The sequence below is a fragment of the Aristolochia californica genome, unplaced genomic scaffold, assembly GCF_029961685.1.
Source record: "Aristolochia californica isolate CCGP_79_NKW_82.1479 unplaced genomic scaffold, dmAriCali1.0.hap1 SCAF_12, whole genome shotgun sequence".
Taxonomy (NCBI): domain Eukaryota; kingdom Viridiplantae; phylum Streptophyta; class Magnoliopsida; order Piperales; family Aristolochiaceae; genus Aristolochia; species Aristolochia californica.
In genome coordinates this window covers 21,103,568-21,130,167 of record NW_027181793.1, presented here as the reverse complement: position 1 = coordinate 21,130,167, position 26,600 = coordinate 21,103,568, and the positions used below count along the sequence as shown (strand labels likewise).

At 37.7% G+C, this 26,600-nt stretch overlaps 3 protein-coding genes across 4 annotated transcripts; 1 reads left to right on the top strand and 2 right to left on the bottom strand.

Moving 5' to 3' along the window:
- Positions 1-380: 380 nt before the first annotated feature.
- LOC137946690 (LEAF RUST 10 DISEASE-RESISTANCE LOCUS RECEPTOR-LIKE PROTEIN KINASE-like 2.4) lies at positions 381-3,045 on the bottom strand. Its single transcript, XM_068793010.1, has 4 exons — positions 2,280-3,045; positions 2,110-2,181; positions 812-1,717; positions 381-760 (listed from the first exon to the last, which is right to left on the bottom strand). Exons 1-4 carry the CDS (start codon positions 3,043-3,045, stop codon positions 507-509), a joined length of 1,998 nt encoding a protein of 665 aa, XP_068649111.1. The 3' UTR covers positions 381-506.
- Positions 3,046-9,112: 6,067 nt separating this feature from the next.
- Positions 9,113-11,291, top strand: LOC137946944 (rust resistance kinase Lr10-like). Its single transcript, XM_068793232.1, has 3 exons — positions 9,113-9,596; positions 9,684-9,737; positions 9,958-11,291. Exons 1-3 carry the CDS (start codon positions 9,116-9,118, stop codon positions 11,124-11,126), a joined length of 1,704 nt encoding a protein of 567 aa, XP_068649333.1. The 5' UTR covers positions 9,113-9,115; the 3' UTR covers positions 11,127-11,291.
- Positions 11,292-12,534: 1,243 nt separating this feature from the next.
- On the bottom strand, positions 12,535-26,177 carry LOC137945514 (GDP-mannose transporter GONST1-like). 2 transcript variants are annotated; one of them, XM_068791442.1, is made up of 10 exons: positions 25,764-26,177; positions 22,330-22,549; positions 20,674-20,893; positions 20,155-20,294; positions 15,393-15,522; positions 13,957-14,055; positions 13,709-13,863; positions 13,414-13,530; positions 12,995-13,092; positions 12,535-12,912 (listed from the first exon to the last, which is right to left on the bottom strand). In XM_068791442.1, exons 2-10 carry the CDS (start codon positions 22,440-22,442, stop codon positions 12,860-12,862), a joined length of 1,125 nt encoding a protein of 374 aa, XP_068647543.1. In that variant the 5' UTR covers positions 22,443-22,549; positions 25,764-26,177; the 3' UTR covers positions 12,535-12,859. The 2 variants fall into 2 exon arrangements, with proteins under 2 accessions (XP_068647543.1, XP_068647544.1); XM_068791443.1 differs by having other exon boundaries at positions 25,870-26,177.
- Positions 26,178-26,600: the final 423 nt, after the last annotated feature.

The following is a 26,600-nucleotide window of genomic DNA, read 5'->3' as shown; positions in this document are numbered from 1 at the left end:
TTTTTTTTTTTTTGGCAGAAATATATTTTTTGTAGTGTTTATTAAGTAATATATATTCCACCGGAACTTTCCATATGCAGTAAATGTATTAGGCAAATTCTAAGAGATAATTCATTTTCTCTCTCAACATTTCTAGTGCACTATTTGGGGTCTAAAAGAAAATTCTTTTCCTCAAGTATTTCTTGAAGATCACAGACTTCTGATTGTTGCAGATATTAAATATTATTTGGAAGACATTATTTAAATTGATATTGTTTGTTGTGAGGTGTAATTATTACAAATGCTAGACGCTGAAAATGCAAATCCTCTTTATACAAGAAATCCATTTGATCTTTTACTTTACATGCAAACAAATGGTTGCAATCACTTGTCGGCCTACAATAAATTTTCCATTATTGCTGAGTTGCAACGTTTAAATACTTACTCTGAGATGGTGAGAGCAAAAAGATGCCTCACAAGTCGAACTTTTAGGTCACTCATTCAAATCTTCACAGCCATGGGAGTGCTTACAGCCTTTCATCTTCGGCACTGACCTGGAAACTTGAAGCCCTAGCTGTGGAGTAATAGGTTGGGAAACCCTCCCCATTGAACTCGTCTGGAAATGGGTCAGGGGGTATTTGAATTTCACTATTTCCTTCAAGCATCTGAATCACTTTTCTCATGGGGGGTCGGTTTGTGGCAATGTGTTGAATGCACCAAAGACCCACCATGCACATCTTTTTCAGGATCTCCTCTTCTCCTTCTTCTCCTTCTCCTTCTCCTTCTCTTTGTTCTTCTATTTGTCCTTCATTTTCCACTGTTTCAATTGCACTCACTTCCTGAATCATAGTTTTCGCTTTTGGATCATGTATCCCTGCCTTCTTGAATACCCAATCTGGAAAATTAGCTCGGCTAGTGTCTTCCTCAGTCAAATCACTGTTCTTCCTTCTTCTAGCCATTTCTAAAAGAAGCATCCCATAGCTATACACATCAGACTTGTCTGTTATCTGTCCGTAGGCCTGTGTCCAAATCTCTGGTGCAGCATACCCTGGTGTCCCTTGAGCATGCGACAATGATAAATGGCTGTGATCTTTATCGATAAGTCGAGCCAGTCCAAAGTCTGCCACTTTGGCTGTCAAGTTGGAATCGATTAAAACGTTATGAGGCTTAATATCTAAATGTAAGATCTTGTTTCTGCATCCTTCATGCAAGTACAATATCCCCCTGGCAGTCTCCACTGCTATATTATACATTTGTCGGGAGGTGAAACTCAACACATCATCTTTGCCTTCTTCTTGATCTTCTGATCCCTTCTTATCAAAGATATATTTATCCAAAGAACCCTTTTCTATGAATTCATAAACCAATGCTCTATTATTGTCTTGGGCACAATAACCGAGTAGAGCCACCAAATGTTGATGGTGAACTGTCCCAACAGTTGCAACTTCATTCATGAACTGCTTCTCTGTCTGCTCCGATCGCTTCAAGAGCTTGACTGCAACAGCTCCAGTTCCTTCAATGAACCCTTTGTAGACACTCCCAAATCCTCCTTCCCCAAGCTTTGTGGAGAAATTGGAAGTGAACTTCTTTATTTGAGAGTAAGAGTACCTTGTAGGTGAAATCCCATCAATCAACTTTTCATCATCGTTTTTGCTTTCTCCTTTCCTCCGGATCACACACAAGATCACTATTGTTGCAGCTGCAACCAGAACTACTACTGATGCAGAAGCAATTATAGCTGCACACAGTGTGAAGGGAGCTTAGTTTTCCGCTGGAAATAGCATGCTAAAGTCAGAAGTCATATGAACAGTGATCTTAAGAGATCAAATTTTCTATTCCCTTTAAGTTTACTCGATTATAGGGACTATTTTATAAGTTTAAGGACAGTATTGTAAAAATATTAATTATTGAAGGGTATAATTGTCCTTGTACCATGAAGGGAAGACTTCCATACATCAATAATTGAATGGACATTAAACATAGACTGATTACGGTATCAAATTAATCAGTCCTTGTAATGAAACCTTATTTAGTTGTCCTAATACAAGAGGGAGAAGCGTGAAAGTCACACTTTGGGACTGGAGTTTCAAAACATTCTTTTGTTAGAGACGTGAAAGAAGAGCAGTTTACCTGCAGTAATCCTTGTGGAAATCTTGTGCTTTCTTTCCCTCGGTACCCAAGTCCTTAGGTCTTCGATCAATCCTAGAACAAAAAATATATATACATGTATAGATATGAAAACGATCAAGGGGCTAGCTCTAGATTTTAGCTACTAAAATGAAGAAATTCCAGATTCATACCATCAGAGCAGTTCAACCGATGTGCGCTCGAAGCACAGAAGCACACGAACTCCCTCCCAGGGCTCGTCCCACACCACCCCCCACTAGTCTCACAATTCCTGCAAGACGTCGACCTTGTGTACCGAATCTTGAATCCCTCAGTCGTAAGGAAGCTTCTCAAATCTCTAATGGTGCTCACATTAACCTTCTCCCTTGTGTCAACCAGGAAATTCTCACACTCAGCGTAGTTATTGAACTCGCTACTGTAAAAACAGATGTTATTGTTACCCGTACTGCTCCCCTTGCAGTCCAAGCAGGAACTCGGCTGGAGACTGCCCGCCGGGGCCGAGCTGGGTCGCTGCGTGCAGTTGAGGTGGAGCCCTATCTTGTACTCTTTAGCAAGGGTGAAGAGCGTTGGGTCCGTGACGAAGTTCTTCCTGGTTACGTGTCCACAGCGGAATAATGACTCGAAGGCGACCGGGATTGTGATCCCCACTGCGTCGACGCTGAGATTGCCTAGGAAGCGGCAGGGTTCTGCTAGAGGAACGATTTTGCTGTAGAGGACGACGTAGTCGTTGTTGACACAGGTGATTTGCAGGTCGGGGTGGGCGCAGAAGCTTGAGAGGGAAAAAGGGTAGCGAAGGGAGACGTTGCCGCAGGAGGAAGAGCCGCAGAGGTTGTAGTAGTAGGCGGGGTCTGTGCTTGTTGGTACTACCTGTGACTGGCTCAATGAGAAGGAGAGAGTTACGAAGAAACTTGTGAAGAGGAAGAGGAATGGAGTTTCCATGGTGGGTACGTATCAATTGATTGCGTGATTCCAATGTTGAAACCTCTACAGAGTGGGGAAAAAAGAAAATGGGTAGGCAGCTGGGAACGAATAATCCGAGTTGTTTGGATCCATTTATTCCTCAAACCAAGCACTAAATGAGTCAACCGGCCTGAAAGATATTAAAAAAAAATTGCCTACTCTTTGATTTTTCAATGTTCCTTCTGGAGTAACTCTTACGGCACTGCAAGTCGCCAGTCGGACACGACCAAGTCTACAAATGAAAAGAAAATGACAAGTTATGGTCGAATCGTCCCAACGTAAATGAAAGAGAAGGAACCGATCTGCGAGACTGAGTAAAGTCTATGGAAGAGGCAGGAAGATAAGCGACACAAAGTGGGACCCCGTCCATGAGAGCCCTTAAATTCTTTTGCAACTGTTGTAGGTGAAGACGCATATGGCAACGGTCCAGTATTCATATGAGACCTCATTTGACTTCATAAGGCTTAAAACTCGCAGTCGTTGGAAAGCTTAAAAATAATGAAATCGGGTAAATTTTTAGGATAACATGAATACATGTCTATGATAGAGTTCAGGTAGACAAACTCATCCAGCTAAGTTGTTAATTGGAGGTTCCCATAGTATAGCATTTGGGTTCTTAAAGACTCGAAGTTATCTCAAAAGGTAACTAATAGAACAATTTTTTGAATTGTTTGAATATTTTTATCATTGAATTTTTCATCGAGCCATTTTAAGGTGAGCTAAAGGGTAGTTTTCCCTAGCTTTGGGGTCTTTCCAAATTTATGAATTATTATTTTCCATATATCTATGACAAAAGAACATTTTTTTAAAGATGTGGATGCCCCTCTTAAGAGGAAAGTCAGCATATGGGATTCTTTCTGATAAAGATAAAGGATGGTTATCAATGGTCATGACACATCAATTTCCTTTGATGAACTGCATGAAAAAATCATCAAAAAGGAACTATCACTATGTGTGCATCAAGCTCACTCATCTCCACCTCCAACTTCTACAAATTCAGCCAATTCTCGCTCTAATTTTGGCAAGTCATACACAACGGCAACCTAGGGCATCCTCCTACCACCCCTGCCAACTCCTGCCTCAAGTCTCACCAACATTATCACTCTAGATGGTCGATCTCAGCCTCGACCCTACTTAGGTCCTTACATGTGGTGTCGTGAAAAGGACACATTGTTCCATAGTGTCCTGGCTTTTGTCAGTTGCACCCGTTCTTGCCAACGCCCCAGACTCCTCGCCAACCTCACTCTATTATGATAATCAGGGGGAATATAAAGAAATTTTCTCTTTTCTGGCTACCAATGGCATTTCTCATCTAACATCCCCTCCACATACACCTGAACTCAATGGGTATTCTGAATGACGACATCATCATATTATCGAAATAGGTCTGTCTTTTCTTTCTCATGCATCCATACCTCTATCTTACTGGTTATATATTTTATCCACTGCTATCTATTTCATCAACCGTCTACTTACTCTCACACTTAATCTTCTCTCACCATATGCCAAACTTTTTGGCACTCCTCCTAACTACTGTAAACTCCAAAGTTTTGGTTGTCTCTGTTATTCATGGCTCAGGTCATACTCCTCCCACAAACTCACTTCGTGTTCCTCTCCTTGCGTACTCTACCACTCAAAGTGCCTATTTATGTCTTGAACCCCTACCTTTCATATTTATGTATCACGTTATGTTAAATTCGTTGAATTTATCTTCCCCTTCACTACTCTTCAGTCTCACCTCACCGTCCTTCATCTAACACACTCTCTCACTGGTGTTCCTCTATGTCCTTACTTTTGGTTACCGGCACATCAACCATATTTTCGATCTTTGCGCCCTCTGGAAGCTCCATTCAAGACCTCGTACCTAACACCACTCCAATACCTAACCGTACTCAAACACCTCCCTCATCGATCGGCCCATACCCATCATTCTTACCTGCTTCCTCCCTTCCCCGTGTTATAGTCACCCGATCCAAGAACAACATTTACAAGCCCATCCAAAAATTAAACCCCTCTGATCCCAAATGGCGTCAAGCTATGTCTAATGAGTATGATGCTCTTGTTTGGACTGGGACATGGGAACTTGTTCCCTCGAATCCCTCGCAGAATTTGGTTGCTTGTAAATGGATTTTTTGTACTAAATATCTATCTAATGGCTCTATTGACAGGTACAAGGCTCGCTTAGTTGCCAAAGGGTTTCACTAACGCCCTAAGGTTGATTATCATGAAACCTTTAGTCTTGTTGTCAAGCCTACCACTATTCGCGTTGTTCTTAGGTTTGCCATAAGTCATGGTTGGTCGCTTCAGTAACTTGATGTTAATAATACGTTTCTCCAAGGTACCCTGTCTGAGGCAATTTTTATGGCACAACCAACAGGCTTCATTGATCGTGACCATCCCCACCATGTCTGCAAACTTTGCAAGCTTATCTACTGTCTCAAGCAAGCTCCATGTGTTTAATATCATGAGTTGCGCCAGTTTCTTATCACCTTTGGCTTCACCAACTCTCGTGTAGACTCCTCTCTATTTATCTCTCACACAGGTATTGATGTGTTGTATATTTTGGTCTATGTGGATGACATCATTATTACAGGAGACAATGATCAAGCTATGGACACGTTCATCCACCTTCTCTCTTAGAAATTTTCACTCAAGGATCTTGGCTCCTTGACTTACTTTCTCGGAATTGAAGTTGTTCCTTATTCTTAAGGATTACTTCTGTCTCAATGTCAGTATATTTGTCATCTCCTTGCTCGCACACGTATGATAAAAGCAAAGCTTATAACTACGCCTCTTACTATGGCATCTACACTCACACTTCAGTCTGGCACGACACTCTCTGATCCATCTGAATATCGGACTGTTGTTGGTAGTCTCCAATACTTGTCTCTTACATGCCCTGACATTGCATATGTGGTGAATAAGTTATATCAATTTATGCATTAACCTACTACTGACCATTGGGATGTTGTCAAGCGATTGTTGCACTATATTTGTGAAACTTTGGATCATGGTATTGTCCTACATCGACAATCTTCCTTGTCTCTCCATGCGTTTTCTGATGCTGATTGGGAAGGAAACAAGGATGATTTCACTTTCATAGGTGTTTATGTTGTCTTACCTAGGTCATAATCCTATCTCTTGGAGTTCTAAGAAACTACAGACTATGGCTCACTCCTCTATTGAAGCGTAATATCGCTCTTTTGCAACCACTGCAGTTGAGATCCATTGGATCTACTCTCTTCTCACTAAACTAGGTATTTTTCTTCTACAACAACCAATGTTTTATTGTGACAATTTCGGTGTTATAATTTTATGCTCCAATCTACTATTTCACTCTTGCATGAAACATGTAGTTTTGGATTACCACTTCATTTAAGAACAAGTTCAAAGTGGCGCTCTTTGGGTTACTCATGACTCCTTTGCTGATCCTCCATCTTGCGGGGGCATGATAGAGATAAAGGATAAAGGATATGTATCCTATTGTAACACCAATACTCTAGGATAAGTCTTATCTTCACTGTAATGTTTATCTTCTCTTTGGTTTAATCTCTCTATAATCTATAAATTGATCTTGTCTCCATCAATGTAAACACGAATTAATTTCTTCTCTACACTTTCTATTCTTCCTCGAAGAAGAAGCTCCATAGAAAGAACTTATATTTTGGGAGATATCTGAGTTTCCATATAATTTTTTAAAAATAATGAAATTTAAAAAATTATATATATATATATATATATATATATATATATATATATATATATATATATTAACTAAATATAATAAATGAGTAAATTTATAAATAATTATTATGTGAATAATAAGTATGAATTAAGTATATAAATAGTTAAATCATTATTTATTATAACTATTTTTTTTTTTGCTTAAATGGCATTCTTGGATGGCATTCTTAGAGTTGAATAACTATATGTTAGTTAATTTTTATAAAAAATTAACCCTAGCCTAGTTACTTTTTTTTTATATTTGTTAGTTTTGATAAGTTAAATAGGTAATTTTTTTACTCAATGGCATTCTTAGGTGGCCCGCAAAAACCCTCTAATAACCCTACCTTTCCATGAAACTCTCCCTCCCTGTCTGAAACCCTTTCTTCCTTGTTGACAAAAAAATTAGTATTGAAATCTGGTTCACAAAAGACCAAACTCCCGAATTTGTTTCCTTATTTTCCTAGTGAAGAGAAAATGGTTTCGCTCTTCTCTTAGGGCTAGTCTCTTCTCCTCTCTTGTAGCACTATAAGAAATTTTACTTTTCTTAATGAATTTTTTGTCGAGAAAAGTATTCTCGACAAAATGTTTTGTCAAGAATAACCTACAAAAAATTAATTGTCAGAAATGAATTTGACTGACAATAATTAACCATTTCTCAGTGAAATTATTTTTCCAATAATAATTTTCTTAGTGAAATTATTTCATCAAGAATTGTTTTTGCGACAAAATAAATATGCCATGAATTAGTTTCAATTTTTTAAAACTAAATTTTTGGTGAAATAATTTTTATTTTTAAAATATTTTAATTTTATAAAATCGAAAAATTATTTCTTCGAGAATAGTTTTTATGGTGAAATAATTTTGCTGAGAATAGTTTATTGGCAAAATTGTTTTGCCAAGAATAGTTTTTACGGTGAAGTAATTTCTCCAAGAATATTTTTTTTATATTTGTATAAATTTATAAATTTTCTATTTGAATGTTTAATATATTTAATAAAAATAATATAAAAGTTGAATAAAATGAAAATTATATATTTATATGATTGAATAAATACAAAATATAAACAAAATTAGAAAAATGATATTTAAAAATAATACTAAAAGTCCAAAAATTTAAACACAAAAATTACTATGATGAAGGACCAAGGAAGGAGGAGATAGAACTGACTGGGAACTATGAAGATGATTCAAAATTATAAGAAAGAGTCGCAAGCTAACAAACTCATCCTATGAGTCATCTGGGCTTCAAGCCTACTCATAGTAGTCTATTGCTGTGACTATCTCCCTCACCTTCGTAAGTTCTTCATTTGTCATTCTGCTACACACCCGCACTGTAGGTGGTGCCAAGGTTGATTCCCACAACCTTTCCTTTTGAGGTCCAAACCAAGTCCACCAACCCATATCTACTTAGCAATAACTCTCTTTTGGGTGTACGGGATTTTTCTTTGGTCTCTACATTAATGGAAGTCAACAACGATCGCTTTCCCTTTTCCCCTACGCATCAGTGACCAGACCAGTCTCCCCGTTCGTAACCGTGCTGAATCCAAGTTATCTTACTAATCGCTATTCATGATCATGAATTTTCCGCGTTTACCAAAGTCATCGTCCCTGACAGAAGGTTATGTAAACAATGGCGCAGATGATCTAATCGTAGAGAAGCAGTGGCGTTTTTCTTTGAAAAACATCTGTTTGTCTGCTTTCTGTTTTTAAGTATTAGCCGGCCAACAAATATATTCTGAGAAAATCACGTAAAGGCTTCGCAGAACCTTCTGCCTTGACCGACTGTAGTGGCAACCTTTGTTCCTCATATTTTATTGTCTAAAACTTGGGTCACATCTTATTACCACTTGCACCCACCCTATCATTATCACATTTACGTTGGAATCAGTTTCCAAAATCCACCCTATTATCTTGACTTTGTTACTTTTCTCTCTCTCTCTCTCTCTCTCTCTCTCTCTCTGCGCAAGTACCATTGTTCTGTTACATGTTACAGGGGCCATAACAGCAGATTTGTTTGCGTATCACCATGACAAGTGGAGAGAGGTGGAACAACTATGTCCTGATTACCTTCGTCTTTTTTAGCTTTCTATACAGCACCCAATCAGCAAAAAACCCTTCATATTACTACGAACAATGTGCCCCTTCGGTCTGCGGCAACTCCGTCATTCAATTCCCCGTCGGCCTAAAACCCCTTTGTCGCAGCGCTTACATCTCTACTTCATGCGAGAACGATTCGGTGTATATAACCGAGGACGAAGCTCCGAGGACCAAGTACAAGGTCCTGGACACCATGAACTCGACTGTTTATGCTCGAGGATATTTCATGCTGGTGGATATCTCCCTTTTGGGGTGTGCCCCTATCCCTTCGTTCTTGGGTCAAGACTGGCAAAGGATGTTCATGTCTGGCAACTTCCTTATGAGCTCGGATTACAAGACCGGGACGTTCTTTAACTGTAGTCAAGCGCCGGGGACCGACATGTTGGACAGGCTGAGTGAGGCGCCGTGCCTGGAGTGTGGTAATACCAGCAATCGGTGCTACTTCTATGACGGCTACAAGGAACAGATACCCAACTGCCAGCCCTTTAGGGTCTCCATACCAAATAGTCTGGTCAACAATTTTACTGGGGTTGGGAATTTGAGGACAAAACTTCAGGAGGGGTTTAAGGTTCAGTGGGAGAGTCCCTGTGGGGTGGAATGCATGAGCAACACTGGAGGAAGATGTGGGTTTGTTAATGAAAACAGAAATAAGGGTGACGAGGTGTGTTTCTGTAACTCTACCGTGCATCAGACAAGCTGCTCCGACGGTAAGTTGTTTTATTAACAATTTCTTGATTTTCTGCGGAGAGATTTGTCCTAACTTAGTAATAATTAGATATTGTTGTTTCTTGCAGGGATAATTATCTCACTAGCCGGTGGTAAATCAAATAAGAAAATCATGATTGCAGGTAAGACCATTTACCGAGATTAAGATATGGTGCTGAGTTCCTGAGTTCCATTAGCAGTTCTGGTTGACTCCAAATATCTGTTTAGAATTATAATTGGGGAAGAATTTTTAATCAGTACATGCTGCCAGCAGACAAAAGGATATAAGACGAAGTTCAGAAGTAGATTGCGAATGTTGTGATTGAATTCTGTTTTCTTTTTTTATCTCTTACTCTTTTGCAGGTCTTGGAATTGGAATAGCAATTGTTGTAATGGGCGTATGTTATGCTTATGTTAGAAGACGCAAGCAGATGAGGAAGAAAGTTGAACTGAGAGGTCAGGACGAGCAAGCATTAAGAAGATACTTGGACAACAAAAATGTCCCAGCTTCCATAGAGACATTCTTGGAAAACTATGCCTATGGAATGCCCAGTAGGTTCTCCTACAAGCAAATCAAGAAGTACACTAACAATTTCACTGACAAGCTTGGTCAGGGCGGCTTTGGATCAGTCTTCAAAGCCACCCTTCCTAATGGTTTCACTGTGGCAGTAAAGCTTCTTGACGAGACTGAACAGAGTGAAACCCAGTTCCTCAATGAGGTCCGAACGGTTGGGCAAATTCACCACAACAATCTTGTTAGGCTTCTGGGATTTTGTTTCCAGCAATCAAAGAGAGCTCTTGTATATGAGTTCATGGAAAATGGTTCCTTAGAGAAGTACATTCATCGAAAGAACAAACCACCATTAGAGAAGCTAAGTTGGAACCAGCTTCACGACATTGCTCTGGGAACAGCTAGAGGGATTGCATATCTCCATGAAGAATGTCGAAGCCGGATATTACATTGTGATATCAAGCCTCATAACATCCTACTTGACAGAAAATTTCAGCCAAAGGTTTCAGATTTTGGATTGGCTCAGTTGATGAATAGGGAACATAGCCATGTGACAGTCTCAGGTGGCAGGGGAACTCCAGGCTATGCTCCACCTGAGATGTGGTGGAAAAACTATGGAGGCCTCACAGAGAAATCTGATGTTTATAGTTTTGGTATGGTTCTATTGGAAATGGTTGGTGGAAGAAGGAACTTTGATGCAGATGCAAGCAAGGCTAGTCAGGTGTACTTCCCAGAGTGGGTCTACAGGCACCATGTGCTGCACGATGGCAGTGGAAGTCCCAGCAGCAACAGCGGCGGCGGCAGGAGATCTGCAGGTTTAAAAAGGCAGATGTGTGAGGGGGAGGAAGAGGAAGGTATAACAAGAAAGATGGAGCTTGTGGGTTTGTGGTGTATTCAGTTTTCACCCGCTAAACGGCCTGGTATGAGAAAAGTAGTTGAGATGTTGGAGGGGATTGCAGTGATTGAAGAACCACCTGTTCCATTTGATGCTGCAGTGTCGCAGTTGGGAAGACCAATGTAGAAAACATAAGCAGGATTCTCCATGTTTATCAGACGATGCCTTAATCCCATGTTTATCAGATGTAGAAAACAAGAACACTCATGTTCTCTTTGTCTGCCAGATATTTTCTCCTGTAATTGAAGCACGGATTTTGGATTTTCATTAGCTTTACCGAGTATTGTGTACCCGTTCTCTGCTTTATTTCTTGATAGAGAGTTCGGGCCTTGTTAGTGCACACTGAGGGAAAGTTAAAGTGAATTCAAATACACTTTCACTTATCCAAACCAAAATCCTTAATGTGCACCTAACGAGGGAAAGAAGAATCTGAGGGTTCAACTTCTTAATTCACTTTCACTCGTTCTCGTGTAAAACGAGGGAAAGAGAAATCTGAGGGTTCAACTTCTTAATTCACTTTCACTCGCTCTCTCGACGCTTTTCTCGCCCCCACTCCATACTTCCGACTCCAGACCTCTTGCTTGACTCCTCGATGCTCCTCGCTCTCAACTCCTCGGCCACCCTTTCTCCCCCTTCTTCATTTCCCTTTGTTCATCCTTTCATCGCCTTAAACTCTAAACCGATGATATCATCAATTCCCCTCACCTCTCTAAAAACCACCCCCTCTCTCAAAGTCGGACTTCATAAGCTTATTAAATTAATAAATTAAATACATATTTTAATTTTAATTTGTAATTATTTTATTAAATTAAGCAAAACTAAAATCCTCTGATTTATTAATAAAACCATCTTATAAAATTTTAATATATCGGTATTTTTATATAGAAAATATCTTAATTATTTATTTATATAAATTTATGACTTTTAATATTATATCAAATTACTAATTTAAGAATGATAATTTTGATATTGTAAAACTAAGAATTTGATCAAGTATCTAAACATAATAAAAGTAAACATTTTTTTTTTAAGTATTCTCTTTTTCATAACTAATTAAATTAATATTTTTATTTTTACTTTGTAATTATTTTATTAATTTAGACTAAATTAAAATGTATCTTTTTTTATTAATAAAAATAAATAAACCATATAAAATTTAAATCTATGAAAATATTTTTATATAATAAAATACCTTATACTATATTAAATTACTAATATAAGAGTGATAATTTAGATATTTTAAAATTAAAATTTTGATTAACTATCTAGGCATCATAAAAGTAAATGTGTTTGTTTAGGTTTAAGATTTAGGGTTTAGGGTTTAGGGTTCAAAATTTTGAAATCACTAATGAAACTGGCAAAGGTGATCACCAAATGTTTTAAGCAACGACAGAAGCTACATTTGATCTTATAGAAATCATTAATAAAGATGATTTTGCTCTGCTTTCCTTGTGTATTATTGATTACTTTCCTGTAAGCTTGTCACACCCCTAGTAATTCCTCCTGTAAAGTGAACCATATGATTTTGCTTTGTACCAGTCCCTCGTATATTTAGTGAATTTGTCCTTACCAATGTGCATGAGAAAAGAAAGCTTAGTTAAACTTTCTTGAGTTATTGAGCTGTTACAATGAACATACAAGTGGAAAAATTTGAGTTCCAAAAGCCATCTTTTTACAGATCAATCAGAACTTGAAATTACACTACCAAAGGATAATCACAAGAATCCATTTGGCCTATCCTGTTGGGTTATCAACCATGTCATGGCAAGATATTCTAGTCTGCGCTCCACTTCTTTGGTTTGTAAAAGCTAGCTTTTAAATAACAAGAGACGTCTGTCTAGCCTTTTCTGCTACCAGGATTAAGATTTCTGCATCATTTTGGCTTTGGCGAAAATAATTCCAGCCAAAAGACCTGCAAAAATTAAGTGAATCCCAAATTGCATTAAGTTTTTAAAAATCTTGAGCTGGGATTTATGAGAGCAGAGTATACATACCGAAAAGAATGCTCGCGAAGTTCTCTAGGCTCGTTGGAACTTTGAACAGCAGTATTCCAGCAACAGAGAGAGGAATCTTATTTAGAGATCCTACAAGACTGCAAATAAAACTTGAATGTCTCCCACATTCTTTTGTACAACACAATTAATGAGGCATAACTTCACCAAAGGTGATTGCACTTAAGACATTCAATGATCAAATATGGTTTGTGGAAAGACAAATCTCGATTCTGTAAGTGTGATTTTCAAATATCCACGAAAAATATGCCTTGGGAACCATTTATTCAGTGGCCAGGCATGCATTGATCACACAGTTCACCTAAGCAGCCAGGTTCATGGCTTATATTAGGTACTAGATAGCACAGTTCACCTAAGCAGCCAGTTATACGATATAGAACAACAAGAAGGTTATATTTTACCTGTAGGTAGTGGCTCCGGTCTGATGAAGGAACCACATAGAAGTAAAGCTGATTGAAAGGCCCAAAAACCCACTTAGGGTGATTACTAACCAGAACATTGGCATCCTCAGCAGTGGCCTGTAGATACACTTCACAGATAAATGAGCCCAATAAGATAATATGCACATGTCCATTAAGCTCTATACATCCCCTTCATAGCATAGCTTGCATGACAGAGTTCTATTAAAACAAACTAAACTATGGTACAACCAAAAGAGATTGCACTAAATCTGGAAAAGGGGATGAAAGAACTAACGTTTGAGATAGGTAGTCCACTTCGTTGAAAACAAAGACTAATAAAACCCCAAGAGGTAGCGAGAGAACGTTATTTAGCAAGACCATTGAAAATTCATTTAAATTCCCAAATTTTGTCGCTTCCTTTGCTGTATCCATCACCCTTCGTAAGGTTAACTGAGAGAAAAGTATAGAAAGATGTAGCAAATCAAGGATTTGAAGTTTAAAGATTAAGAAAATAAAATGTACATAAAATGAACTAAAAAATACCGAATATGAAGCTGTCAGGAAACAGTTTATTATCTGCCAAGTGTACCCAACTGCATGAAACGACAGATCTGTAATTCCTCCAGATACAGCTGAAATGATCTACATAAAAAAGCAATATCATGAGTATTCCTACAGAACACATTCATCTACAGTTCCTAAAACGAGACTTCATGTCATATATTAAAGTCAACCAATTGGATAATTAGATAGAGGTCGCTGCTAACTCATGTATAAAACCAAATTATAAAACAAAAGAAAGGCTGAGAGGGCAACAGGAGCAACAGTTCAAAATGGTGAACCAAAACTGCAAGATGCTTCAACAAAGGAAGACACACTAAGTCAAGCCTGGCCGCAGTCTTCATCCAGAAACAAAAGTGTACTAGATTGTTCCTAGAAGAAGATAAGTGGATAGAAGTGTTCTAATACTTTTGCACTTTCTGTCTCAATTTGCTGTACCCGCTCAATGGTGATCACACTTTCACACAAAAACCTGAGGTTTGCTTACTGTGTGAGGAGCAATTTCAATGTGTTTTTCCAACAAGAAAAACAGCCTTTCAACTGGGAAATCTGAGTCTATTTTGTCCACTTTCTCCAATTCCTTTAATAATCATGATAAAAGGAAGGTGAGATTGAGTCCTATTACTTGTTTCAATCTCTTCCATCTCCCCTTGGTTTCCATGTGGTCAGAGACCATAGTTGAGAATAAAGAGGAGCAAAGGAGGTTCCACTGAAAGGGCTTCTTGGAACTCCTTTCCTGACTAAGTAATGTCCCGTAAGCCTAGGCTGCTGACATAGAGTAAGGATTGAAGGCCCTCCTAGGACTGCAAGGCACAGGACAATGAGCAGGGGGTGTTCCAGAAGATTGGTCCCTGAGAGCATTCTATGGAGTATGATGACAGCTTATTCACTGATCAAGAACCAGCCACCCTGATGCTGGAGGGGTTCATGTTACGCAGTTCACCAAAAAAAATCTGCCTCAGGCTACTGCACATTCAAAAAGAGTCTCAAACTCATCTAGTCAAGCAAATATCACTAATTTCACGCACCCATATAGATAGTATATGTCCCTCTATATCTGAACTTCTTTACATACCTTTTTGATAAAAGGGCAGAACAAGATGATTGTTCCATGCCAGCATAATAAAATGAGTATCAAATAAACAAAGCAAAGTCATTTAGAATATAAGAAAATATGATGCTTTAGCAGTTTTTGCAGTCAAGTAAGATCACAATGGAAACACAGCACCTATTAACAATTTAACATGACAAAGGAAAAGCTGTTTTACTTCAGAAAAAATAAATCAGAACCAGTAAAATACAGTTTATGAAATACTGCTTAGAAGGGGAAAAAACAAACAAGTAACACGATGAAAGGTTGAAACTGTTGCACAATAAAGGAACTAAAGGAAGAGTTTCATTCAACTTAATGTGCATACCATTAAGAAGAGGGCAGCCCAAACTTTGTTGTCGTGGTGCTTGTTAAAAAAATACATCTCACCAAGGGCAGTCATGACATTGGTAACATTCTTCAGTATTGTTACCATAGCAACATTAATGTACTTCAAACTGCAAATCACAAGATTAACAATGACTATGGAGATCAGAGTATAAATGAGCGAAAGTCACACAAACACATGAACATATTTCATTCTACAGTAACCCTTATTATTGGTCTTGGTTCACATTAAACCACATGCACATGGATCACATAGAGTTTCAATGAAGAATAACATAAGTGTTCAAGTAGACTAGAAAAATGAGAATATTAGATTATAATCAATATCAACAGATTTCATGTTCATCTAAAATTTTCTCTATTCTCTGGTTGATGTTCAGAAAATCATAATAGGCAGAAATTACAAAAAAAAGAAAAAATCAAAAGAGAATTATTAGCCTTAATCATCTTCCTGAGTTTCTTATTATAGTTGAATAGTAGAGGAGCACATGGTGACTTTGTTTTATAATGTTTCAAAGTTTAGTGCAAATCAACGTTATGCCCTAAGTTGCAAGATTTTAACAAGTAAAATCCTAAGATTGAAATTTTGAAAGAAAAAAAAAATTGAGCAGTTACTCTAACAAGTTTTTGCTTTTTCGAATGGGTTACTCTAACAAGTTAGTAGTAATATAATTAGAAATAAGTGATTTTTAAAATATAGAAATTTGTTCTTTTAATGTTTTTGAGACAAACACCAAATTTCCATGTTTTATAAAAACTACTGTTGAAGAGCAAATATGGAAGAGTCTTACATGACTCTCATAATAACAAAACCAAAATTATTATGGAAGGAGGTCTCACAGAAGAGTTTCAGTTTAAAGGTGTCTTAGTTATATTAGTTTACTATTTATGTTGATTTATTTAATTATGCTAGAACTTATCTTTAAGTGTTAGAGTTTGGGTGTAATTAGGACAATAGTAGTTTAATTGTAATCGGACTCTACTACTTTCCTCTATTATAAATAGGGGTTTTCATGTACTCAGATTACATTAAGTCAATGAAGTTTTTTTCTTTTCCATAAATTCAACATTTTTTTTAGGCCACCATGTGCTTTATTTCTCAAAGAAATTCAAATTCCGCATCAGACGAACCAATGCCAACAACAGTCAATAAATAATAAACCCAAGGCAAGCAACTGAGGAATTCTTCTTCAGAAATAATGTCTCATTCAAAGAGATACAATAGCAGTAACGAAAATGGGCCAATGCCCAAATAACATGTACCAAATGTGTAGATATATAACAGCGGATAACCAGTAAATAGTAAAAGTCCTTAAGAGTAATAAGGACACATAAGATAACTTGCAGTGAGTCCATCCTTGACAAACAAGTAACAATAGGTTGTGCACCAAATAATAAGCTCGATCCGAGTAATAGACTATCAATACTACAAAATAATAATCCAGCCGAAGATAGAGAACCAAGTCACACCAAGTCAAATAGTAAACCAATATAGCCAAGTTGCAAAAAAAAATATGTATCGAACTCAGGACTCGAACACGTATAACCGAGGCAAAAAATATGTGGGACAAGTCAGGTTGATTTGGACCAGTTTGATTCGGACCGAGTTGACTTGGCAAGGAACAGAAGCAAGAAACGATCCTCAGGTCAGCAAGGTCGTTGGGTGAACTCGGCCCTATCCGGGTTGGGTCAGAACAGGTGCGGCCTGGTGCGAGACTCAAAACCAGCCCTAACTTAGGAAACATCAAATTTTTCAACAGTGTCATCTTCTTCTCCACGGCGCCAAACAAAGCGGGAGATCAATAATCTTCACCCTCCAAAGTGGCAACCCAGCTGGCACAGTGAATAGAACCGTTATCTTCCTGAAAATAGAATAAGCAACAGATAGCCGAGCCTTGGATCTCCAAAAACAGAAACAAAGCCAGATCAATTTTTCGGATTAACAGCAAATCGATTCATCGTCCAAAAACAGCAACACAACAATAGAGAAGACGATAAATCAGCAGCATAATCTGATTATTTCTAAGGCTGGCATGCTCTGTTCGATGTTGCTGTTTTTGGGAAGTTGCCATCAGGATAATCTTCCAAATGGCAGAAAATCCCGTTAATTCAGTAGATCTCTGTATTCTTAAGTGGAGCACTTGCTGGTTCGTCGTTGATGCTCCCAGGATGGAAACGGCGATGAACCAGTAACTCGGAAATAGAATAACCAAAAAAAAACAATCCTGCGGCAGCAAGTACAGCAAGATCCCATAACAGTTTTTGCAGATATGCTTGATTGTAGGAAAAACAACAGCTGACGTGGGTAGTAGGCTGGATCAACAGCTACAGATATACCATGTCTAAAAAAAAATGTTGAATTTATGGAAAAGAGAAAACTTCATTGACTTAATGTAATCTGAGTACGTGAACCCCTATTTATAATAGAGGAAAGTAGTTGAGTCCGATTACAATTAAACTACCATTGTCCTAATTACACCCAAACTCTAACACTTAAAGATAAGTTCTAGCATAATTAAATAAATCAACATAAATAGAAGACTAGCATATCTAAAACACTTTTAAACTGAAACTCTTCTGTGAAACCTCATTCCATAATAATTTTGGCTCTATAAGACTTCTTATTGTGAGAGTCATGTAAGATTCTTCCATATTTGTTCTTCAACACAATGTGAAAATTCAGCAACAGAAATGAAGTTCCAGTAATGACGAAAAACAAAACAGCAATATGAGTAGAGAAAAAAAAATGGGGTTTTTTTCAATCCAGAAAACAATAGATGTGAGTCCTGAAAATTAACATGGTATCAGAGCAGGTTCTATGAGTTGACTTGGTCAACCCACTGAGATAATATGATCATTTTCTGATCTATTATCTCTAATAGTTTAGGTTCGTATCTATTTTTTTTTCTCTTTTCAGTCCCTATACCTGTTGCTTGCTTTGTGTCTTTACCTCTATACTGAGTTTTTCATATCGCATATTATATATTGACGGAAAGATATTCGAGTCTACTTTCTAACACAAAAACGAACTTTGGCAATCAGAGTTTTCTAGAAAGAGAAATCGATATTTGAAGTAAAAAAGGTCAGACTGCAAGAGAGGTTCAAGCAGCACCAAAAAATTTCAACTTTCGAGTCATTTTATGCTATCAAGAACGAGACTTTATACGGAGAATTATATATCAAAAGAAATATATGTAAGTCTATTTTCTTACCTATTCAACTAATTCTCGATCAGAGTTTTTTATATGGAGATATTGATCTTGGAAGAGTCAATGGTCATACTGGCAAAAGGAAAAAGAGTACTCAGTTCGGCCAAATTACAGATACCCAAATCTATCAGATTGTTTATCTCAAAAAAAGCATATTTTATGAAGAGAAACTATACTTGGATGGAACGTATTTAAGTCTAGTTTCAGAAGGAGAAAATTTTATATCAATCTGATCAATATTTAAGGATATATTCACATTGGAATAATCAAAGGTCATGCTGGTATCCTGTTGCATTAAAAAATCTGAATTTAAGCCAAATTTTTTGCGGCACTTTTTGAGTTTTTGTTATAATCAACAATATCAGGAAAAATTTCTCACTTACCCTTTTTTGTCGGTTACCTTTCTCCTCCTATCCTTTTTTGACTCTCACATACCCCTTTGGGTCAACCTCTTGTATTCCTTTGGTTGGTTTACCTTTATATATATATAGGTGTTTTTAAGTCCATTTAGACTTTTTATTGGTACCCTTGGGTTTTTTTATCGTTGTCTTGTGAATGACAGACATTACCGACTTTAGTAATTATTGTCACTATTTTTGTTCGAAATCCTTTGATGTTGGCTTCGACTTATGTTTTATCACCCATTTTTACCTTTTGAGAGTCTGTGTCCAGTTTTGTACTTATCCTTGGGACACTGTGATGGAGGAGATTATTACTACATCTATGTTATTTGTTTCAAGCTGAGATCACTGCCATTACCTCCCAACTTGAGTAGGAGAAATAGAAAAAGAAGTCCAAGAAAGAGGTATTTTATTCTATATGTTGTGGTAATTTTTATGTAACCAAAATATTCAAGAAAGAATGAGTAAAAAAGACGAAGTTTTTGCATCTATGAAGAAATGTATTTGTGAAGAATTTTTTTTCAGCAAAAGAAAATTGAAGACCAAGAATCCTTTTCATTGTGAGCTGAAGTTATAAACTCTAACATGAAGGGGAGTGTTGAAGAGCAAATATGGAAGAGTCTTACATGACTCTCACAATAAGAAGTCTTACAGAGCCAAAATTATTATGGAAGGAGGTCTCATAGAAGAGTTTCAGTTTAAAGCTATTTTAGTTATGTTAGTCTTCTATTTATGTTGATTTATTTAATTATGCTAGAACTTATCTTTAAGTGTTAGAGTTTGGGTGTAATTAGGACAATGGTAGTTTAATTGTAATTGAACTCTACTATTTTCCTCTATTATAAATAGGGGTTCACGTACTCAGATTACATTAAGTCAAAGAAGTTTTTCTCTTTTCCATAAATTCAACAATTACGTTGTGTAATTTAACACTCTGTCTGGATTTTGCATACATAAAGAAAAACCAAAACTCTACAAGATAAATGTTAAAACATTGGATAATAATAGCAAAGCTATTTAAAAGAGAACTAGTTGGTAAATCTAGTTGAAAAGTAAAACCCCAAATAATGTAGTAAAAAGAAACATATTGACAAATATTAAGAAGATGAGTCATAGAAAATGGTTTCAATACCTAAACATGCTTGTAATAAGCATTCCAACAAATATAAAATTCACAGGCAACCAGACCCGAATCAATCTCCATGTCAATGGTTCTGTTGAGATAACCCCAAGCCAACTCAAAGTAGACACTACAATCACTGAGACGAAATTCTGCAACCATCAAAAAGGTACGGAAAACATATCAGACATGCAAAATGAAAATATTAGACTTTTTTACCAAGAAAGACTATCCTTAGTGCAAAACTATTTGTGCGGTTATGCTGTTTAAAACAATTAGAGCAACATCGGTACAAGGAGGACCTCGTCTCTATGATGTCATCAGAATCTAGCAGGCATTTTAAAGAATCTCGTAGCAACTCAACCGCAATATTTAAAATAGAGGCTATGTTTAGCAAGATGCTGCAACATATTACATAAGTTGAAGGGATGACTTTGTTCAGTTTCTGTGGGGAAAACTTAATTAACCAATAGAAAGATGCTGCAGGATACGATACAAACAAAAATGACTTTAGGCTTGTAAAAATGTTACCTGATATAGCATCAGAAAAATTCCAGCATTGAAATCAAAGCTTGAAAGGACAAACTTATTAACAAGTATCATGCTGCATGATGAGATACAATATGCGAGGCCAGATAATAACGATTGGTTGTAAACTTTTAATTGTCTGGCTCCTGATATGGACTTCTCTCTATCTTTCCCAACCTTGCCATCCTCCAAGTCAACATCTTCATTTATTAGAGACTTTGACCTAGAGAAAAGGAAAAAAGAAAAAGAAAAAAAAATTATATGAAAGAACCAAAGAACTGTATCCAGACATGAAAAACATGAAAAAGCACCTATACCTTGAAACAGGTATGGTTAGCAAAACATTGTAAGGGTCTAAAACTGCTTCGTATCAGGTCACAACTGAGAAGATCATGTCTCAAGTGATAAATTGAAACGTATCCCTTGTAAATTTCAGGGCAATAGAGGTCTTTCCTGACCATCACAAGACCATTGGTCCTTTTTGCACTGAACAAGCAGTCATCTGTTTTGAAATTATGAAGACAGACATTGGTGACCATGGTTAAAACGAAGGTATGTGAAATCACAGAAATGTGTTGCACAAAAAAATTCATGGGCTTATGCAAACCCGGTGTTCATGAACTTCATTAACATCCAAACATACAAGTTATTTATGCGTGTTACAAACTTTGATGGGCAACTTTTTAGAAACTTGAGAAAGAAACTTAGTAGAAAATTTTAAATAGCCAAAAGCAATCCACCTAGCTCCAAATGATGAATTATTGACAGTTATGAAGATTAAATGCCACAACTGTATTAGAATTGCAGAAGGAAAACAATTAAATTAGACCAAACCACATTCATTGAACTTACATAAACAAAGACTTATATTCTGAAGTACTGTCAGTGCTCAGCTGCATATAATTAAGGGTCTTAGATAGCAACTAAGTGTTTAATATCACTCCAGAAGGCTTAATATTCCAGACACATACACCAATAAGTTGCACAATCTACCCTTTTCCATTTTTATGACTACTGTTTCCATATCTTGAATGAGACTTCTACATGGACAGCCAAAAAAGTATGAAGTATGGTCGTAAAGTGCTCAAAATATGAATTTTCTATATTCAAATCAATCTGGAGCAGGATTCAAGATTTACACGGTATCTGTATAAAAAGAATAATCCTCCTAGAACATCTCTTGAAAGCACAATCCTAGGAGTGCAAACTGTTGCTTATTCCCTAGCTATGGTGCTTCTTAGCAACACCTCATTGTGGGCAGCACCTTCCTAATTGAGTAGTTGATTTTTATTTATTTGTGTGTGTGTGTGTGTGTGTGTCTGCTTGTCTCTTTTCTCAGAGCTTTGCCTAAAAATAAAAAAGAACAATCTCTTGGAAATTCCAGGGGATAAGTATTGATACAATACATAGAATTATGTAAATATCTTACAGTAAAACTAGAAAGTTAAAAACAACAGGGATTTTTCAAATTTTGGATGCAGTAGCTTGTACTTTTCTGCTATGAACAGCTCTTTCTTCTCTGTTTTCAGAATTGAATCTGTTGCACTCTATTTCTTTTAAAAGAATATTTTGCTCTCATTGCTCAAAAAAAAAAAAAAAAAAAAAGACTGCAACTCAAAATCAAATTATACAAACATAAAAAAGAAATGGTTGACATGCCTGATAATTATTTCTCTTCCACCACTTTTAGGACTGGAGACCGGACCTATTACTCCATTCTGCTCTCGAGACATCAAGCTGCTTCGTTCTCCATTTAGAGGCACAGAATCCATGATATGTCCCTCAATAGCAAACGAGTAATGTATTAAAAAACTGACCAAATGAAAACAAATGGAGGCGATGTTGTGCCAGTCTTTGATATTCTATGTGAAGTCAGCCACTGCAAACAAGAGCAAGAGAATTTTCATAAGACAAATTAAACCAACAAACACCAATAAAGTAATATTAACAAGATCATAGCAATGGCAACTTTTTTCCAAATCAGGCACAGACACCTTCAGTCACCTTGAAGTACACTAGGTATTCGAACAAATAATTCACCCACTTACTAGGTAGACTTTCATTGATTCATCCAAGCATGTCATATTTGCTTTAGTTTTGCCGCAGATAAATACCATATCTATTGGGAGGCAAACAATGGTAAATTCAGCAGTCGACCTTGGATGGCTATCTCCAACAAGTCCGCACTAGGCTTTTAATATTCCGATTCTGCAGTACGCAGATGATACTATTATTTTTGGAGTCGGAGATATGCACAGTGTTAGGAGGATAAAGGTAGTATTGGGACTTTTTGAAATAGCATCTGGGCAGAAAGTTAATTGGGGGAAAACATCTCTCATAGGATTTAATGTGGACCAGGAGAACCTTGCAGAGATGGCAAGTTTATTTGGTTGCTCTACTACTACACTTCCTGCAAAATATCTTGGTCTCCCTCTCTTTCATGGGCGTATTTCTCAGAACTTATGGAACCCGGTGGTGGAAAAAATTGAAGCCCGGTTAGCAACTTGGAAGGGGCGGCTCCTCAGCAAAGTAGGTAGATTGATACTCCTCAAGTCATGTATTGTTGGCATCCCAAACTATGCGCCATCCTTTATGCCTTGCCCATTGTCGGTATGCAAAACCATGGATAAATTGAAAAGAAGATTCCTTTGGAGAGGTTCGAGTGACTCCTTTAAATATCACCTGGTTATATGGGATGAAGTATGTTTGCCTAAGAAATTAGGTGGAGTAGGGATTCGGAAATCAAAAGAAATGAACAAAGCCTTGCTTCTTAAGTGGATATGGAAGTTTAACACAAATTCATCAAACCTTTGGAAGGATATGGTTCGTACCAAGTTGGGCTGGAATTCTTTATGGTGGATGTCCGGGGGGGGGGGGGGGGGGGGGGGGGGGGGGGGGGAATCAGAGAGGGCTATCCTCAATTTGGAGATCTCTTTATTTACTTCTTCCAGATTTCTCCTCAGCTTGTAGATTCTTTGTGGGCAGCGGCAGGTCTCTTAAATTTTGGGACGATTGGTGGACAGGACAGGAACCATTGAGAAACTCTTTTAGCAGTCTATATCTTATCTCCACTCAACGGGAGATAACAGTGGCAGATGCTTTCGAGGGGGGTGATTTGAGTCTCCATCCCCGAAGGGGTCTTTCTGATGCAAAAGCAATGGAAGCAAGCCGTTTACTGGATTCTTTGAATCATGTCAGGATGAGGCCTTCTAATGCAGACAAGCTAATATGGTGGCCTGACAAAAGCGGCAAATTCTCAGTTGCATCTGCATATAGACACATTAATGGTTGGGACTCAACGCAGAGCGAGTATGATATATACTTTGTGTGGCGTCTCTGTTGCCCTCCAAAGGTAAAATTCTTCATGTAGAGTGTTTGCCAAAATAAGATCCTTACAGCGGATGTGCTTCGAAGAAGGGGTCACCCCTCAATAGACCTACTATGTCCTTTTTGTAACATTGAAGAAGAATCCGCCAGCCATACCCTGCTATTATGCCAGTATTCTTGGAAGGTTTGGACCTCTATCTTTTGCAATTTGGGTTTGCAAATATGTATCTCTACAAATCTGTTCAGTTTTAGCAAGTCAATCTATGGCTATCCCCTTCCTGGGCTCGGTAAAATGATGCTATCAGCATGTGTCAATTTTGTGTCATGGGGGCTTTGGAATGAATGGAATAGGAGGCGGTTCGAGGCTAAATTTGAATCTAAGAAAAGTGTAGTGGAAAAAGTGATGGGCCAAATATCCATCTGGCTCCCGACGAAAAAACCTTTCTGCTCTTTCAAGGGCACTTCCATTCGTGAAAACTGGAGCAACCTAGCAAGGATGCATTTGGGGACCAAGATTCAAGTTATGAAAGAGTGGGCGCCCCCGAAGGTTGGATACTTAAAATTGAATTTTGATGGTTCTTCTCTCGGCAATCCGAGGATCGCAGGTTTCGGAGGTGTGATTTCGGACTCATTTGGCAATCAGTGTATTTCTTATGCGGGTCCATTAGGCATCTCCAACTCAACGTCTGCAGAGCTTCTCAACAGGCTCCGGATTTTCAAAGATAAATGTAGTGGCCCAATTCACATTGAAGGGGATTCCAAGGTAGTCATTGGATGGGGCCGTGACACTTCCTTTCCGCCATGGAGGCATTGGGAAATTTTCCAGGAGATTTTAGAGATTACCACCTTATTTTCTTGTATTTGGTCTCACATTCCGAGATCTGCAAATTCGGCAACAGATGTGCTTGCCAAACAAGGAGCATCTCTTCAACATCTTGTTGTTAGGGATTTGGTCCTTGTCTCTTTGTATTTTTTTACCTTTTTAATGAATTGCATCTTTATCAAAAAAAAAAAAAAAAAGCTTATGAACAACGCAAAGCATCGTAACAAAACTATACGCATAACAATCACAATAACGACAATCATCACCATTGTTAGCATCATTAAAGCCTTCTCCAACTATGTTGGGTAATATGAATCAGCTTCCTCCTTTCTACTTTGCTAGCTCCAGTGTGAGTTTGACCTTATTCAAGTCCTTGCTCATGGCTTCGTCTAGGACATTTTTAGCCTTTTATTTATTTTTTGCCAATCTTGGTGGAGTTTACACTTCACATACAAACTATTGTTATCCTCTCACATTCTCTGAAGAAAATGTAGACTTGCAAGTTATGGCTCTGGTCAAGAAGTTATCATCAGCAAGTTTTCTACAGCGACAGGCTTTATATTGAGCATAGATAGGGAAAAAAATAAGAGTCTCTATCTTGTCCGGGAATGCTTTATATTGAGCATAGATCAGAAACACTCAGAGAAAAGGTCTAGTCTTTCTACATAATCCACTTACAACATTTAGGGCTAACAGAAAAGCACAAATCAAAGCCAAAATCACCAAAAAGCAAACAAAACGAGCTCATTCAACTCAAACAACAAGAAATCAGAAACAGGAAGCCCCAACGCCAACGCAGCACTCTCATCGAAGTATCCGAGACCCACTAAGAATTACAACAATAAAACCAAAAAATCAAACACGTCCAATAGGTCTTCCACAGACAGTAACATACCCACCACATGAAAACCAAAGAATAAAGCGAAAAAGAAGAAAAACTTGCCTCGAGCCCCTATCACGAACCCACTCACAACAACAACAACAGGGGCTCAGTAAACAAAACCCATGAATCTTCGAAATCAAATAACCAAGGCCGACTTGAACAGTACCCACGGAACGGAGAATTCAAAGCAGCGATCACTGCAAGAATCTGTGAAGCATTCGAGAAACAAGGGAACGGGGCAAATAGAAAAGAAAGAAGCCGGTGTTTGAACTGTCGCGGACGGAGAATATTCCTCACGAGGGGAGAAGGGTCGCTCGCGGTCATCTATTGGGAACGCGCCAAATCACCAGCTGAGGAGTAAAGTAGAGAACCAGTCCATGGTGGAGGAGCCACCATTAATTTAAAAAACCAAAAATCTCGTGTCAACGGGGAGAAATCGTAACCCATACACATTTAATTCTAGACTTGAAAAATTGTAGCATAAGGTGGGGTGCATGTTGAGATTGTGACGTTGTCGACAGTGGATCATTAAACGAGGTTAGATAGACATTCATGGACGTTAAAGATTAGGCATGGAGAAGAGAGATTGCGTGAAGCTTTTATAGTGGAGAGACAACAACCCACCTCCCTTTGTACTATTTTATGTTGTCGTGGAGCCTAACTATTGCTGATTTTCCACCTCCTTAGGCTCGTTCTAAATCCAAAAAATAACCTGGAATATAAAATGCTCGTTCTAAATCCAAAAAATAACCTGGAATATAAAATGCTCGTTCTAAATCCAAAAAATAACCTGGAATATAAAATGCTCGTTCTAAATCCAAAAAAATAACCTGAACTCAAGTAAAGAATAAGGTGACATCCATAAGTGGGACCGGGGTCTCCGTATAAACAGGTCCA